This window comes from Nothobranchius furzeri, chromosome 10 (genome assembly GCF_043380555.1).
Source record: "Nothobranchius furzeri strain GRZ-AD chromosome 10, NfurGRZ-RIMD1, whole genome shotgun sequence".
In the NCBI taxonomy this organism is placed as follows: domain Eukaryota; kingdom Metazoa; phylum Chordata; class Actinopteri; order Cyprinodontiformes; family Nothobranchiidae; genus Nothobranchius; species Nothobranchius furzeri.
Window position 1 is genome coordinate 63,240,006 of NC_091750.1, and position 17,063 is coordinate 63,257,068.

At 45.2% G+C, this 17,063-nt stretch overlaps 1 protein-coding gene across 1 annotated transcript in view; it reads right to left on the bottom strand.

Annotated features, from left to right (window-relative positions):
• Positions 1-710: 710 nt before the first annotated feature.
• The window catches only part of dchs1b (dachsous cadherin-related 1b), a 117,057-nt gene continuing 100,704 nt past the window's right edge, over positions 711-17,063 (bottom strand). The window contains exons 6-29 of the mRNA XM_015961641.3: positions 16,717-16,948; positions 16,278-16,514; positions 15,029-16,087; positions 14,666-14,853; positions 14,444-14,540; positions 14,203-14,360; positions 11,825-12,265; positions 11,448-11,743; positions 11,198-11,313; positions 9,126-9,365; positions 7,478-7,603; positions 7,123-7,332; positions 6,677-6,933; positions 6,392-6,598; positions 5,917-6,313; positions 5,678-5,791; positions 5,344-5,555; positions 5,100-5,251; positions 4,826-4,956; positions 4,459-4,745; positions 3,749-3,890; positions 3,492-3,663; positions 3,006-3,415; positions 711-2,920 (exon numbers count right to left, since the gene is read on the bottom strand). Coding sequence (XP_015817127.3) covers positions 879-2,920; positions 3,006-3,415; positions 3,492-3,663; positions 3,749-3,890; positions 4,459-4,745; positions 4,826-4,956; positions 5,100-5,251; positions 5,344-5,555; positions 5,678-5,791; positions 5,917-6,313; positions 6,392-6,598; positions 6,677-6,933; positions 7,123-7,332; positions 7,478-7,603; positions 9,126-9,365; positions 11,198-11,313; positions 11,448-11,743; positions 11,825-12,265; positions 14,203-14,360; positions 14,444-14,540; positions 14,666-14,853; positions 15,029-16,087; positions 16,278-16,514; positions 16,717-16,948 — 7,923 coding nt within the window. The 3' untranslated portion in view covers positions 711-878. The remainder of the gene's footprint in view (positions 2,921-3,005; positions 3,416-3,491; positions 3,664-3,748; positions 3,891-4,458; positions 4,746-4,825; positions 4,957-5,099; positions 5,252-5,343; positions 5,556-5,677; positions 5,792-5,916; positions 6,314-6,391; positions 6,599-6,676; positions 6,934-7,122; positions 7,333-7,477; positions 7,604-9,125; positions 9,366-11,197; positions 11,314-11,447; positions 11,744-11,824; positions 12,266-14,202; positions 14,361-14,443; positions 14,541-14,665; positions 14,854-15,028; positions 16,088-16,277; positions 16,515-16,716; positions 16,949-17,063) is intronic.

Here is a 17,063-nt window from a genome sequence, read left to right on the forward strand (position 1 = left end):
TCTTAATGTTAAATTGTGGCGGAACATTTTCTTTTCATATAAATAATTCTACAAAAACAAACTTCTCCCACTCACACTCGACATAAGTCTCTAAAAACATAAGAGATACACACAAATATACATACATGCAAATACACAGAAACAAAAACCTCTCCATGTGGAATAACAAACCTGAAATCATATATTTTTATAAAAATATAAAAATAAAAGTCAAATTATAGGAAGTGACACTTTGAATCGGAGAGGAAAACAATCATCTCCATTGCTTGTCCCTCTTTGGGATGCCTTGGCATTTCAAAGAGTTCTAGTGAAAGCACATTGTTCGTTTGCTCGTGTCCAGAGGCCATTTCAGAAGCAGCCACGTGTTCAATACTGGAGTGTAAAAAATGTCCACAAACACAAGAGAGGGACAAGGTCCTTAGATCTCTGGCCAGCCAGCAAGGTAACATGAAAACTATACAACTATCTACAAACTAAGAGATATCTGACTGCAGGGCATGGTGAGTGCACACTCTCACGAAGAGGTTGGTTCCCATCATGACTGACCAGTTCACAGAGACCTGCGTCAATTTCAAAATGTAAGGGTTTGGCTGGTCCTATCAAACCAGCCATGCTTCCACATCTGAGTATTCCGTCAACGCCGCCAACCATCCGAAGAAGAACTACGAGTATTTCAGAGGATGATCGTTTGTTACTTTGTGGGTGTTTTATAGCCCCCAAAGTAACTTGGTTAGATCCTTGAAAACAAATGTAGAGCTGGTTGTTTATAAAGCCTTCGTTTTTAAGAAGTTCTCTGAAATCCTATGAAGTGTGGTATGTAGTGCTTTTTTCAGGAAGTCTACATAAAATTCCTTATGGTTTTAATTTTCCCTTCCCAATCATATTCTCATCTCGTGATCAGGACTCCGGTCAAGCGAGGGCTCCCTTGTGCTGATCATAGATGCTGAGGGTCCTTGGTTGACTCCAAATGGAGAAACAGCTGGAGATCGAGCCGCCAAAGGGGACAATGATGGCGAAAAGCTCGGAGACATTGCTGCTGATGAAATAGATCCCTCATGACTTATTGGGGACCTTCGGAGTGAGGATAAATGGGGGAATGTCCGCCCAATCACAGGGACTTTAGGGGGAACTGACATGGCCCCTGGGTGAGCCACGCATGTGATGAGTGGTGGAGGGTCAATTCTTGGTTTGGGATCCACTTTGGGCTTGGGCTGGAAGGGCTGACGGGGGTTCTGACTCTGTTGAGCAGTTTCATCTTTCAACCTCGCAATCTCAGTGAAGACATTAGCAAGGGGTTGGAACTGAGGGCACCAGTTGAGAAGGTAGTCCCAGTTATAGCTCCCACGAAGCTCCTCATCACTTGCAACAATAGCAGTGAGGGAACCATCCACTGAAGGTTTACCATCTTCTGGGAACGCGTAATCCTTGGGAAGGGAAATGTTCAAACCACGGCCAACTCCTAGGTAACTACTTCCTTCATCCCGATAAACTGGAAGCTGACCAGAAAGTAAAGTCCCACTCAGACTGCCTCCCAGTTTCTTTCCTTTGAACCAGGTGCTGCCTTCCAAAGCAGCGGGCTCACAGGAAATATCGGAAAGCTGATCTGCATCTTGCTGGATTCCAGAGTCTGGTCCTCTGGCTGAGATGTGTTCCTGCATAGACGAGGTAATAGAGGCAACACGGGGGTACTCGTTAATCATTCTAATCTCATCATCCTCTGCTGCCTCCGCTGAACCTCTTCCACTAGAGTGAGAGGGATCCAAAGAACCCCCCCTAGTGTAAGACCCACCGCCAGGCCCACCCTGATCACCAACATAACCTGGCAAAGTCTGGTGGTAAATACTGTCTCCTCCCGGTCCTGTTTCATCCAGTTTCTTCAAAGCATTTCCTGATGCGAGAGTTCTATTTCCAGCATCCTGGCCTTTCTTCCTCCTTCGTGACTTGACAACAAACACTACCACAGCCATGACAACAAGCAATATGATGAAGCCAAGTGACACAGCTATGATGCTGATGAGCAGGATGTTCACGTCAGCCGCCAGGCCGAAGTTGGTGTTTGTGACATCAATGGAGATCTGGGCTGTTGCAGAGCGAGATGTATCAAGTGGACTGTGTGCTTTGACATCTAGGGTCATTACCCTAGTTTCTCGTTTCGTCCGACCTGATCCACTGGCACTACGACTGCCTGAATTGTCCAACTTCAGAAAAATCACACCAGTTGTTTTGTTGACGTCAAAATATGGTGAATTGGAAGTTAGAGAGTAGAGAACTATCCCGTCCACACCTCCATCCTCATCGTTTGCTTGAACCTGGCCGATGATCTGGCCTTTCTTGGCTCCCTCTGGAACTTCAAAAGTAAAATCAGCAGATGTGAAAAGTGGATCATACTCATCCTCACCGGTGACAAAGACCTGTACAGTTACAGTAGCGGAATGATTCCCCGAATCTACAGCCAGCGCTTCAAAATTGAAAGAGTTGATCTTTTCAAAGTCAAAAGGAACTTTGCTTCTGATTTCTCCAGAACTGTGGTCCACAGCAAAGCTGTCTTTTCCTGCTCCTGACCTCTCGACCATGTAGTATTTCAGTTGGCCAAACACCCCCGTGTCATGGTCAATGGCATGAAGAACAGTCACGGCTGAGTTTGCTGGCTGGTTTTCCCGGATGCTAGCTGTCAGGACCTCCACAGGGAAGAATGGATGGTTGTCGTTTACGTCTTTAACCTCAACGATGACTGGAGCAAGCGCAAAGTGACCAAGACCATCGGTAGCTTGAATAATTACAGTATGTGTGGATTGATGTTCCCGATCTAGCTGTTGCTGAAGCCGCAATGCTCCAGTCCACTGGTCAATGGAGAACAAGTTCACATCATCACCAGAACTGATGATGTACTGGACTTCAGCATTGGGAGTTGAGTCAAAGTCTGCAATAAAGAAACCAAAGGTACAAAATAAAGAAACAGGCAATTTTAGAAAAACAGTAACAAAAATGTAACGATACTGGCCTACCTGTTGCTGTCAGTCGTATAATCTCAGTACCAGAGGCTGCTCCCTCACTGAGGGACACGGTGTACTCTGTTCTGCTGAACACCGGAGGATTATCATTTACATCAGCAATGTTTATCACTGCAGCAACGCTGGAGCTCCTCTGGGGCACGCCGCGGTCCGACACCACCACTGTGAGATTATAGAGTGGCTTTGTTTCAAAATCAAGCCCCTCAGCCAACAGGAGAGTTCCAACAGTTTGAAAGCCCCGCCCTTCCAAGAAGCGCACACTGCTTTCAATCTGGAAGGCGTTTCCCTCATTCCCACTGGCGATGGCAAAGTCAAAGCCACAGTTGTCTCTTGAAAGATCGCTGTCGAAGGCCTCAAAAGTCAGAATTGTTGCACCTGCGATGGCGTCCTCTGAAACAGTCGCTCTGCACAGATCACGGTGTATGAGAGTGAGCTGATGAGGTCACACTAAAGTGCTTCATTAAATGAACAGTGACCAACCTGTACTCTGACTGGTGAAATACTGGGGCATTGTCATTGATATCAGAGATTTGAACTTGGATTGTAGTGAGGGAAGAGAGAGGAGGTTCACCTCCATCACGAGCTTCGATAACGATGTTGACTGATGGTCGCTCGGGGTCAAACTCTGCTCGGTGGTTAATGAACAAGGTCCCTGGAAACAAAAGGGAAATCAGTTCTTTAAAAATGGATTAAATCTGACATCAAATTTTAACTAATGCAGCTACGACTATATTTACCATTTCTGGGGTCTATGTAGAACCCCTCCTGTGTGGAAGACATGACCCTGTAGGTGATCCTTCCGTTATCTCCGGAGTCCCTGTCAGTGGCTGTCACTGTGATAACTGCACTTCCAGGTGGTGTCTGCTCAGGCAGGGTAACCTGGTGCGTAAACATGTGAATAAATAACAGATGACTACCAGCGCAAAAAGAAAAAAAAAACTCATAAATACTAAGATAAAATTCCCAAATCTATGGCCGGGAGGTCAACTGTCAGCAAAGAAAACTGCGTTTTACAACACTGTTCCTGTTTTTCTTGAGTGTATGTTAAAGCTGAGGTAATTTCCTGAGACGGTTTATATAGACTCATCCTTACAACCTTTCCCCAGTTAAAATTAGGCAGTTAATTTTTTATCACCCACAGTGTGTGCAAGCGGGGAATGTGCATGTGTTTTTACAGTCAGGTCCACGAGTGCAATCTTAACGTTGTGCACTCAAGCAAAACGGTTTATAAATCAAATTTATACATATATAGAGCTTTGTGAGAGGTGAACGTGTCAGAAATTCAAATAGTTTTGCGTTTATCCCCAGGTGTGTGTGATTCATAGCAACTAATGCATGTGAAGCAACTGTTTTTATAGGTGGATGTGTGATTTAATGACAACACACACACACGTGAGGGAGGAAAATAAATGAACATGATCTTGATTTACGATGTGGACTGCCTTACTTGATAGAGGTCATGGGTGAACACAGGTGCATTGTCGTTAATATCCTCCACCACTATGGTGATGTTAGCCTCCGTTTGGTGTTGGCTGTCTGTAGCTCTGACAGTCACCGTGTACCACGTCTTCTCCTCAAAGTCTAAAGAACCAGTCAAAGACACGCCACCACTGTAGCGATGAATCCCAAATTTCTCTAAAGCTGTTGGATCAAGCTTCAAGGAGTAGGAAAGGGCAGGACTGGAATCAACGTCGTTGCCTGTCACGAGGGTGATTTCTGTTCCTATCAGCGTGTCTGACAGAAGGAAACAAGAACCATAAGTCTGTTAGCTGTTATCAACGCTGCTGAAACTCTTTTGTTAAACTAAATTTTACTTTCTGGGATGCGGATCTCCTGAGGCAAGGGAATAGTAGGGCTGTTGTCATTCTGGTCGACGATTATCACTGTTAGAGTGGCAGAACCGGCCAGTCGTGGACTTCCTCTATCAGTCGCTGTAACTACAAGCCTGTAAGAAGGCAGAAAAGGTTATTATTACGCTTGTATTCCGTAAACTTTTATTCTTTAATTATTGAGAAAGACCATAAAGTAATGTAAAGGTAGCATTATGTTACTAATGTATGCTCTTTAAATGTTCAGCTCAATTCTGACTTGGTTTGTGTGAAGATCTCCCGGTCCATGATGGCTGCTGTGGTGATGCTTCCTGTGACTGGGTCAATCTTGAACAGGCCACTCATGACTGATGATTGGATGGAATAAGTCACCTGACCATTCTGGCCTTGATCTACATCCTCAGCCACCACCTGGGATAGAAATGAAGAAAACTTGAACTAGTTTTCATTCCACGCTAACACTCAAAGGCCCAAATGCCTGCCTGACTTCATTATTTAGATACCTGTATGATTGGCATCTCATATCCTTGTGCTTCTTTCATGTAGGCCACATAATTCTGCAGCTGGAAGCGAGGAAGGTTGTCGTTCACATCCTGTAGGACTAAGTTGAAAGCCATGAAGGATGTGGAGGTCACGGTTTCAGCTTTTACTACGAGGCGGAGTCTCGGGTTGTCCTCAAAGTCGAGTCCGTTGGAACTCTCCACCCAAATTTCACCTGAAGGGGGATGCGCAGGAGAATGAGGCTGAGGGGATTCTTGGACTTGGATCTTTGTGCAAGCATACGTCACCAAAAACCGGAATTTAAAGCTCAAGAAACATAAAACAACTCTGTTTTACCCGTTGCAGAACTGATACTGAAGGCGTGCTTTCTGTTTCCACTGAAGAGGCTGTAGCTAATCCCTTTACCCGTACCACCTGGAAGCTGCGCCTGAGCCTGAGCAACAGCTGTGCCTTGAATTAGAAAAAAAAAAAAAGACGAAAAATATTCTTCAAGTGTTATGGCAGGAAATCTGGAGCTAACTTCACGGGATCAGCATAACTTTTGCCTTATTTAATTACTAATGGCAATATCCAACCTTTTGCTGCGTTTTCTTGGATGCTAACATCTATGGCATTCCTAGAGAATCGGATGCCGTAATACTCCACTTCCTTGACGTAAATCACCACCACCCCCTGAGAGGACTGCGCTGGGCTGCCCTGGTCCATGGCCTCCACTATCAGGGTCCTCTGAGCCTGAGTAAGATCTCTCAGGGGTTCAGTGGCCTGAATCTCCCCAGTCAGGGAGTTGATACTGAAGCCCTTCACAGGGGTGGCAAAGCGATAAAACACAGAACCGTTGGCTCCAAAGTCCTTATCCTCAGCTTTCATGGTGGCCAAAACCTGCGGGGAACGCTTGCTGGACACTTCGATGATCAGCGGATCTTGTATGAAGAGGGGAGCGTTGTCGTTGATGTCGAGGACGGTGACCTTTACCTGTAAGAGAGATATGAGGTATATGAAAAAGGCTCAAATGAAGACCTTGATCAAAAATGTACTCAGGCCAGCTTTTACCTGAGCTGAGGAGTTCCTTGGGGCAGAAGGTGAAAGGTCAACAGCAAACACCTGGAAGGTGTATGACGCCATTTTTTCTCTATCCAGAGGGGCAGATGTCGTGATGCGACCTGTGTTCCCATCCACAGCGAATGCTCCGTGTGCCTCTGGGCTGAGATAGTACAGAACCTTCCCATTAAAGTCCTCATCAGCATCTACAGCTGATACCTGAAAACGAAATGAGAGATTATGTCAATAACATCCTTTTCACTTTCATTCTGAATCATTTTTTCCATTTTTACTTGCCTCCAGGACTTTAGAACCCTCTTTAGCATCCTCAGAAACCTCCGCCGTGTAACTACTCCTCGTAAAGGCAGGGCTGTTGTCATTGACGTCCAGCACTTTGACTTGTACCGCTGCAGTAGCGCTGAGAGCAGGGCTACCTCTGTCCATGGCCACCACGTCCAGGTTATATTCAGCTTTTTTCTCCCTATCGAGGTTGCGTGAGGTGGACAGGGCGCCTGTGCCAGGGTGGAGTTGAAAATCTCCATCAGGGTCCCCTGCTGTGATGACATCAGAAAAAGATTTCAGTCAAAATCCACCAACTTTTCTAAATACAAACTTGTGGAGCATTTGACTCATTTTGCACTGTGCCAGATGAAGCTAATCTCAAAACACCATCAGATTTGTTTCTTTGCGGTGTTTACTTCAACAATTTGGCAAAATTTTCAGCATCAAAAGGTGCTTCTCACCAGTAATTCTGTACTCTAGTTCTCCACCCGGACCCGAGTCTGGATCTGTGGCCTTAAGGAAACAAAGTTCAACAGGCGCCTGGTTTTCTGGTACTTTCAATCCGTACCACAGTTTGGCAAAGACCGGAGCGTTGTCATTAACGTCCAGCACGTCCACACGGACTACCGCCTTGGCAAAATTAGGAGGCAGACCTCCATCTCTGGCATACACTGTTAAAAGATGAAAAGTGTTAACTCAACAAATCCCATAAAATCCATACAAACTGGTGGAAGTTTTACTAAAATAACTCATCATAAGCCGTTACGGCTGCTGCCACATATAAAAAAAAAGGCAGCAGCCATAACTTAGTCATACCAGTGAGTGTGTAGTGATGCTGAGTTTCTGTATCAAGTTCCTTTGTGGTGGTGATGACACCTGTCACAGGATTAATGATGAAACCTTCCTCCGTCACACCTCCATATGTTATCTGACCGTTAGAACCTGCATTAGGAGTTAAACAATATGCAATAAAACCAGTAAGAAAAAGCAAAAGATCCATTATTGACCAGGGGGGAGTAGTAGTTTTCTGTGATCCGTCCCAAAACCCCACTAAAGCAAACCTCTTTCTTTTATTAAAGGTGTGGATCACTGAAAAACCATTTTTTATTATTATTTCTGATTATAATTGAATTTTAGAGGCAAGCTCAACATGAACACCTTAGCATCCACATTAGCTTCTGATAGAAAATAGATAGTGGAACTCCAGGATTTGAAAATCCTGACAGATCTACATCACACTGTCACCTAACATTCATGGACTAAGAACAGGGAATGCTGTTGTTGGGTTAGCATCCAGGAAACAGCAGAGAATGTCTTGGCTAGTATAAGCTAACTGTTAGCATTAGCAACTCCACAACATGGCAGAACTAAGTAAGACTAAATAAAACAACGTTGCAGATCAAACAGAGTCAGGGGTAGGGTTGCATTGCTGTTAGCCAATCAGAGGCAAGATGTCAAATGAGACTGCAAATCCTGTCATCTGAAACTCAGTTGTGATGTCACTCTCTTCAATTTCCTGGAAATGGTGCACAGGTGGTTTTTGCACCCCCACAGGTACAACTTACCCCAAAATTCCACTACCTCCGCTCCGGCACAAACTCCGCGGCAAAATCGGTCCCGTTGTAGTCAATCAGAGTTGTTCCACTACTGCGGCCGTGCGGCGCAGTGCGCCGCCCTCCGTTCCGCCATCCGGCAAAAATAGGATCGATTCTATTTTTGCCGGACGCCGGAGCACCTCCACAGTCAATGGACAGAAATCACAACCGCCCAACAGGAAAGGGAGCAAGCACAATTTCCGTTATTTCACACTAAATTGATAAACAAAAAGCGTTTTTTGTTTCATATGCACAGGTTTAACAACTTTTAACAACTATCAATGGCGGCTGAAATTTAAATGTACAAAAATAAGCCATAAATACAGTTTCTACTGTCAAAGTAGTCACACTTTATTGATCCAAAGACTGCTGATCTCTCAACACAAATGATGGGCAGATTAAACAGTTCATTTCGATGCTTCTCCCATACAACGGGTGTTTGGATCTAACTTCCGCGTTTATTGCTCGGACTGTATCGCAAGATCTCGAAAATCCCGTGCATGCCTGTTTGCGCACCTCAGGTCTCTGTAGCGGAGCCGTTGTAGAGCGGGTACAGTATAATTTGAGTTCAGAAGCGAGCGGCAGCGGAAAGCGGGGCGGAGATAGTGGAATTTTGGGGTTACGAGGAATTCATTCCTACTAGAGACCACTTCAAAAGTGTTGATTAAACAAGTGTTCCACACCTTTAAAACTACACTTTTGGTGCATCATGAGCTACAATTGAGTCTTTGGTGTCCTTATACCTGCTTCACCTTCATGATTATGTGACCTAGCTTGAATACATCCTTGCCCTTAACTTGCCAACTAATCGTGGTATTAAAAAAGGTAAAGAACATGAGATTTTAATCAAAATGTCCCTTTGAACTAACCTTGATCCCGGTCTGTGGCAGCCACAGTCAGCACTGTGGTTCCAGGTTCTTGATTTTCCGTCACCTGTGCCTCAAACTCTTGCTGCTGGAAGACTGGAGCTTCATCGTTCACATCAATCACCTGCACACACAGTACCTGAGTGGTGGAGAGCCGAGGTATCCCATGATCCTCCGCTACAACTGTTAGATTAAAGACGTCTTGCTCTTCCCGGTCCAAAACTTTAAGGATGGAGAGGGAACCTGAAAAAAGAAAATATTATGATAACTCTTGAATGCCTGAAACCTAATTGCATGGATCTGTGAATTGCACCTGAACTGCACAGACTAGTAACTGTGCTTTCTTTTATGTCTGCGTCCCTCAGCCCTTGTCATCACACAAACTATTAGGAGGGTCAGCCAAAGTAAGAGGGAAAATAAAACACGTGTGTGTTTTTGCTTTTCAGTGTGACTGCATTGCCTGAGAGACATGTAATTTATAAACGCCACAGAAAGCCAAAGATACGTTGTGTGTTGACTGTTTTGTGAGGCCGAGGCGCTGACATCTCTGTGGGGACTCACTAGCTTGGCCATTTGAGTCAAAAGCAGACGCATGCAAATCGTGCACTCTACTATTTCATAGGCTGGACTAGCCTAACTATTTTCAGTCATACGGCATTCATAAGAAAATAGAGGCTGTTTTACATTTCATTTTATTGTGATTGATGGGGAAAGCAACCAAAAGTCAAGCAGAAAATCGAACTATTCAAATAAAAGTAATGGATTTTACTCCGTGGTTGGTTAATTTATGCACCAATAGAGAACATTTACAACATATAAAACACAGAAAATATTATTCGTCAGCTTCAGAAGAACAAACAAAAAAAACTGAAGAAACCTTGGCTTGCAAGAGATTAATAAAACCAGAAATAAACTCATGCAAAGTGGCAGAAAGTTGGCTGAATAAATTTGCTATTTATACGCCGTAATCAGTCTAATGACACTCCCCACATTAGCTAGTCTACTTGGCATGTTTTCTTCATTTGACATTGGAACTCTTATTAACCTAAAGTTTAACACCACAAAGTCTGAGAAAACCCGCGAGTGAAATCAACCCACAAGACACTTGAACGTAATGACGTAAAGACTTTCTTCCATCTGGAAGCTGCATTAAGTGTCACTTTTATGGTTCTGAATCCAAACAGAGCCAGAGCTCAGCACGCCTACATCACTCAGCTCCAGTAAAGAAGAGACTACGCTTCAGTTTTAACGGGGGGTCCACATTCCTGCAGCCCAAATAAAGACCGGTTCCCATGAGTAAATGTGCCGAGAAAAAGACAAGAAATTGTTGTCGAAGTGATCTATCGCTCGGAGGCATTAAACAATCCTTTTTGTGAGGAGGTTTATGAGGCAGTTTAGATGATGCAGATGAAGGATGTTTTTTTTATAGTGAGCTTCCAAAAAATAGAATGTCCGTCATCAACACCAACAAAAATCTGTTTCACGTCAGTGATAGATTGAAAGAAAAAACTAAGAGGTTCATTTTTTTTTGGTTTGATCTCATCCTGGTTGGGTTGTTGCCTACCACAGCGCCACCCTCTAAGTTCTATGATCAATACAAAGCTTGTTTATGAAGTTCTTTGCACTAAATCGCTCTCACACGAAGCGATTTCAGCAGTTTTATTCTCCGCATTTTCAGGATCTTCCAGAATGAGCCGTTTCAGGACTTAGTCACTTTAGGAAAACACGCTGTAGGTGGCCATGTCCACCTATCCCCCACTCAGGCTGCTATAAGCTGACAGGCTCCAATTTCCGAGAGGGGCTCAGAGTAGAGCCGCTGCTCGTCCAACATCAGCTCTCTTGCACATGTGAGAGGTGGTTCTATCCACCTTTTGTGACATCATATCCAGGGATTTTTTTAATGGCTTCTTTTAAACTCATAAGTCCTATTACCAAACACTGACAAAAAAAAACAGATGAACGGGTGTTGACGTGATTTGGAGTGTTTATAGAGGCAGAAATAGAAAGAATAGAAATCCACAAAAGGATGTGAATAGCTAGTTTTGAATAATGTGTCTCCTTAAAAATAAACATACCTGTGTTGGGATTCAGACTAAAGTGACCAGCGCCGTTGCCTGCTCGGATTTTGTACGATACTCTGCCGTTCTCTCCCTCGTCTTTATCTCGCGCCACCACGTACAAAATCACAAACCTGCCAGCAAAAACACAAACAGAACGGAAATTTGAGTTAAAGGCCATTACATCTCTACTTGGAACCTGGAGTTTTTGACTTATTGTGTGTCAAGACACTCCTGGATTTTCCTTGTTAAACAATCAGTGATTTACCCAACAGATTGATCCTCCATGACGCTGACTGCAGACGGAGAGCTAAAGACTGGAGCGTTGTCGTTTTCATCCGTCACAAACAGCCGAGTGGTGACGGAACCCCATCGCCTCTTAGAGGGATCCACCGCCTGGTCTGTGGCCCGCACAACGAGGTAGAGGGAAGGTGTGGTCTCATGATCCAACTTCTGCCCCAGTGACAGAACTCCACTAGATGGGTCCAGGATCAGGAGGTCAGACATGGCGGGCCAGCGGTGCTCGATGGAATAACGAAGGTCACTGTTTGGCCCACTGCCATCCTACACAGCAGAAGCATAAACATGATGCTGATTTCTGTCTCCCTAAAAAGATTTTATAAGTTCTAAAATAATTTTTCCCACCTGATCTAATGCCTGGAACGTGTATATGGAAGCCCCCGGCTCCACGTTCTCTGGGATCACAACTGTAACGGGATCTTCGGAGAACTCGGGGGCATGGTCGTTACTATCCTGTACATTGATGTCGAGCTTCACCAGTCGGCTGATGGGAAACGCCTGAGAGAAGTCAGACACCTCGATGTGCAGGGTGTATCTCGACCCCTTCTCGTAGTCCAGCTCTCGCACCAGATACACGTCGCCCTTTAGACGGTCCACCATGAAAGTGCCGTCCTGGTCGGTCCCTCCCACCACCAGGTAGGTCACCTGTCCTTCCAGAACAGCTGATTCGTGTTGATTAACAGGACGCACTGAGCCGATAACAGAGCCTGGAGCGGCCCCTTCAACTGTGTTCAGGGTCATAGAGAGGACATTGGGCTTGGGGGCAGACCTGGAGGAGCTGAGAACCTGAAAGAAAGGAAACGAGTCCATTTTTGAGTCCTTCCTGCAAATTTCATCTCAATAATAATAATAATAATAATAATAATAATAATGACTCAGATTGCAATCACATTGAATTCTTTTCCCTAATCAGCCACAGATCTGTGCCAAAACACACAGAATTTTCTAACTTTTCAATGCATCAAGCAGAAAGCAAGAGCTGTTGTTTTTCCTCTTCAACATCAAAAAGGTTTCTCTTTTTGATATTCAGCGGAGAGCAGCCACGAGGCTCTCATCCTAACCTATCCTTTGAACGCGGCCTTGAGCCACGGCCTGTTTCTGTTTTGTTGTCGTTACTACAATAACCTCACAGGAATTCCAGCTGTACGTTCAATTCATCCGGTAAATGTCCTAACACTGGGGTATAAGTTGGGCTCTGTGACCTAAAACAAAAGAAAGGATGATGAGTTCAAACCGTGCGGGGACAACAACGGAACTCCACGTGTTTCGGTGTGAGATGAAGAGAACAAATATGTGACACTTCCATCTGCTTCTGGGAAAAATCAAGCAGCTCCTTTATGAAACAGGAATGTGTAGAAGGAACACAGTGTATTATATTATTATATTACCTTTTCTCCCTCGTACACTACACGTACTTAATGCTTGCGTTGCACAGCTTTTCTGTGTTTGATTTTATCCACAACGTGAAATGTTATCCTAACAACATTATATTGGACAGATGCAAATGTTTCAACGTGTCTGCGTGTATCACTTCCTGCTACTGCACGATGTGTGCATTCCCACTCTTTTGTTTGTACGACTCAATGCAGCTGGCTCTCATCAAGTCTCATCTGGGAGCGTTTGATTCTAAGGTGCCTGTTTCCCCTCCATCTAATCACGCTGTCACACAAGCAAGCGCACGAGCGATATCTAAAGCGAGCGCTCCTCGCTGCAATTAGCATCCTGTTCCTTTCCAAAGTCAAACCACATAAAAACAGCTCGTAGCAGGATGCCGCCCTGCACTGGGAGACATTTTTCTCCTGAAATTGTGTGTTGATATGATTGAAGACTGAACTTCCCCGCAAAGAGTTCAGAAAATTAGCCCAGACCAACACACTCCCACAGCTCCGTGGATTTTGGTTGGCCTAATGACCCCTGGATCAGGAAATATGCACTAGATTGGATACATGCTTTTATTTATGTGGGCAGAGGTTCAGTTTTTCTCCTTCTCATATTTACACCTCTTTCCTGTCCTTTTGACAGTTTTACTGTTCACAGATTGAGAAGATTTGCTCAAAAGGACTGGTGTAACGTGACAGCTTTGAGTGTGCTAACCATACAGACTCTCGCTTCCAGTCTCAGGCCAGCGTCTTACTGGGCTGCAACTGTCGGTGATCTCAAGTCTTTGAGAAAATACACAAAAATGGAATAAGAATGACGCCGAACTGGTCGATATGAAGCTTTTGCATGAGAGTTTTCTATGACAAAGTCAAGCGGAGCATTTGTCATATAATGGGATTTTTGCAAATGTTGCAAATTGTCTTTGTTAGGTTTGAATTTGTTCACAAATGACCCCGATTTGATTCATGATTTGGTCTCCAACCTTTAGTTGTCTCACATTTTTGCAGAAAACATTTTAAAGTTGAACATTCCAGCAACAACTAAAGTCCAACGTCGGCGATGCTCTGACGAAGGTGACAGTAGTAACCAAAACTGTCAGAAGGAAGGAAAAGACGGAATCAGAAAATCAAGACAGAACCAACGTAACTAAGATGAGAATCCTTGCATGGATCTTGACACTTTTCTTGCAAACGATATAAAAGTGTGACCAAAAGTCACAAACCGATGGGGGACTGGCTTTACAATTGATTTACAATATTTATAGAGGAGTCAAGTACTTGTCTATTAACCTCACACAAGTTTACACGCTTGTAATTCTGCCGATGTGTTCCGATTATTCTTACCTGTACGCGTATCTGGCAGGTGGAGCTGAGGCCTGGAGTGCCGTGGTCTGCAGCAGTCACTGTAAAGACGTACTCGGCTCGTTCGGCCCACCTCAGCGGCGAAGCGGTCCTCAGCTCGCCACTGTTGGGGTTCAGGGAGAAGCGCTCTGCTCTAGGACCTTGAAGACAAATCACAATTGGTGTAAAGTCACATAAATGTTATGGCAACAGTATCAATCTTTAAAACATTCCCAAGACTCACCTGATAAAGAGTAGAACACGGTGCCATTCTCTCCCTCATCTGGGTCTTTGGCCATCAGCGTTCCCACCAACGTCCCAGACGGAAGCCCCTCGGTCACCTGGATTAAAGAAACGAGCAAAATACAATAAATCTCATATACAACATAAAAATGAACACTTGAGCAGCTTTATGTTGTTCTCTTGCTAAGATTATAACTCTATCAAAAAATCCCATCAGTGTCACCTGAAGTAGCAGCTCCCTGTCGGGTCTGGAATGAGTGAAGCTGGGTGGGTGGTCATTCTCATCCACCACGGTGATGTGGGCGGTCCCTGTGGCGCTGCGGGGAGGCGTACCCCCGTCCTGTACAACCACCACAAGCTGATAGCTGGAGTGCTGCTCTCGGTCCAGGCCGAGGCGAGTGCTGATCTCACCTAAAGCAAGAAAAATTACAGAGCAAGCTTAATTAAAAAAGAGCAAACAGCTCTTGGGGGACCCACAGAGCGATTACTGCTGCTTGCGGAACAAGATGTAATCAAGGGTAACACAGTTCCACAATTAGATTAAAATCTAACTGCGTGAATGTATAATTGTGGTTTCTCTCTTCACCTGTTTGTGAGTTGATCTGAAAGTGCTGGTCTGAGTGCAGCAGTCTGTACGTGAGCCGAGCGTTTAGTCCGGCGTCTCTGTCGGTCGCAGACACCCTACCGAAACCCGTTCCTGCCAGCAGGTTCTCTCTGACAGCCAGGAAAACCCTCTCCTGGTTCAACCTTGGGGAATTGTCATTCTCGTCGGTTACAGTCACCCTGACAGTGGCACTGCCGGTTCTCCCGGCCCCTCCTGGACCCGAAGTGGCGAGAACAGTCAGCAGGTACATGTCTTTGAGCTCTCTGTCCAGAGAGTTCCGAACAAACAGCCACCCCGAGTCCGGCATGATGCCGAATCCAGCAGCATCGCCGTCGGGCCTGAGACGGTAGGAAATCGACGAGGAGGATGAAGATGGAGGGGTTCCACCATTCCCAGAAGCCTCTCTGTTGAGTGCTCGAACCTGGAGGAAACGTGTGTTGAGAGGAGTGTTTTCTCGCAGCTCCACTCGGTAGGTGAGGGTGTCGAAGGTGGGGCCTTTTGCATCCTGGGCTTGGATGTGCACCACGAGTGTGAAGGTGGAGCTCAGCTGAGGCGCTCCCCCGTCTTTGGCTATCACCTGAAGATCATAGCGTGGGACATTTTCATATGAAAGACTCCCAATCAAACGTATTTCGCCACTGCCACGGTCAACCCCAAACGTTCTCTGACCGCTGTTGCCTGCAGCCCCAGCAGACACCAGGTCAAAGCTCAGCTGACCGTTATGACCAGAGTCTTTGTCTGTGGCCTGAATTCGGTAGATTACTGTCCCCATTTTGGTGATCTCAGGCAAAAGTAGAGACTCTGATGAAGATGGGAGGAAGGTGGGGGCGTTGTCATTTACGTCTGAAATAGTAATCCGCACTCGGCTAATGCCATAGGCTGGAGGTGAGCCGGAGCGGGCCTGGATCTCTAGGTCAAGACTGGAGCAGGTTTCATGGTCCAGAGGAAGAGCTGTGCGGATGGTGCCAGAGGCACTGTCCACTGTGAAGAAGCCATCAGGGTCTCCAGAAGAGATGGAGTAGAAAATACCTTTAGAAGCACCTGGATGGAAGAAAAGGTAAAAAAAAAAGGGGTTAGGAAAGGAAAAAGAGCAGAGATAGGGGAATATGTCTGGGAAGAGGTGAAGAACATTTCAATTAACTAATGGAAACATCTTCAAAATCCCAATTTTTCCAACATATAATTAAATAAAACAGATAAAAGGAGAGTAGCAAATATTTCTCATTCCCACCTGTCTTAGTAGCAGAGCGCACCACTCCCACTGCCGTCCCCCGGAGAACATCCTCGGACACCGTGAAGAAATACTGTCCCTGCTCAAACACCGGAGACATCACGGAGCCTCCCACCACGCTCACATTCACTCGGGCATTAACAGGTGCCGTCAGCCCGCCGCCGTCCTCCGCCGATATCACCATGGAGATGACTGTGTTGGCTTTTCCATGGAGTGAGCGAGAGAGAGAAATCACTCCTGCAAATTTAGACCAAAGAAAAATCACTCAGCAGTCTTTTAAATACTCTAAACGCCACGACTGTGCATGAAACTCGTGCCTTAATAAAACTACAGCATTAAACTGATTTTAAACACCAGTTTTTATGTTAAGTTACAGCTAATGGCTGATAATTATTGATTACTGATATTGTTTTTCATAAAGTTTGTTGTCCAAAATCACCTGTGTCTTTGTTGAGGGTGAAGAAAGTGGAGCCTCCTCCAGGTGCTGTGCTGTAGGTCACCCTGCCGTTTCCTCCCGCATCGGGATCATTGGCTGTCACCTTGACAACGGAGGTTCCTGGGGCACTGTGGGTACTCAGACTGACGGTGTACAAGACTGGATAAAATGTTGGCCGATTGTCATTGATGTCCACCACTGAGACCCTCACTTGGGCTACTGAGCTCAAACCACCCTGTAAAAAGTATATAATGATAGTCTTTTGCCAAACCGTTAAGATAAACAGATGTTAAATTGTAAGAATAGTTGTTTAAGTGAAATAACTCCATAGATCACCTCAGACAGCATTC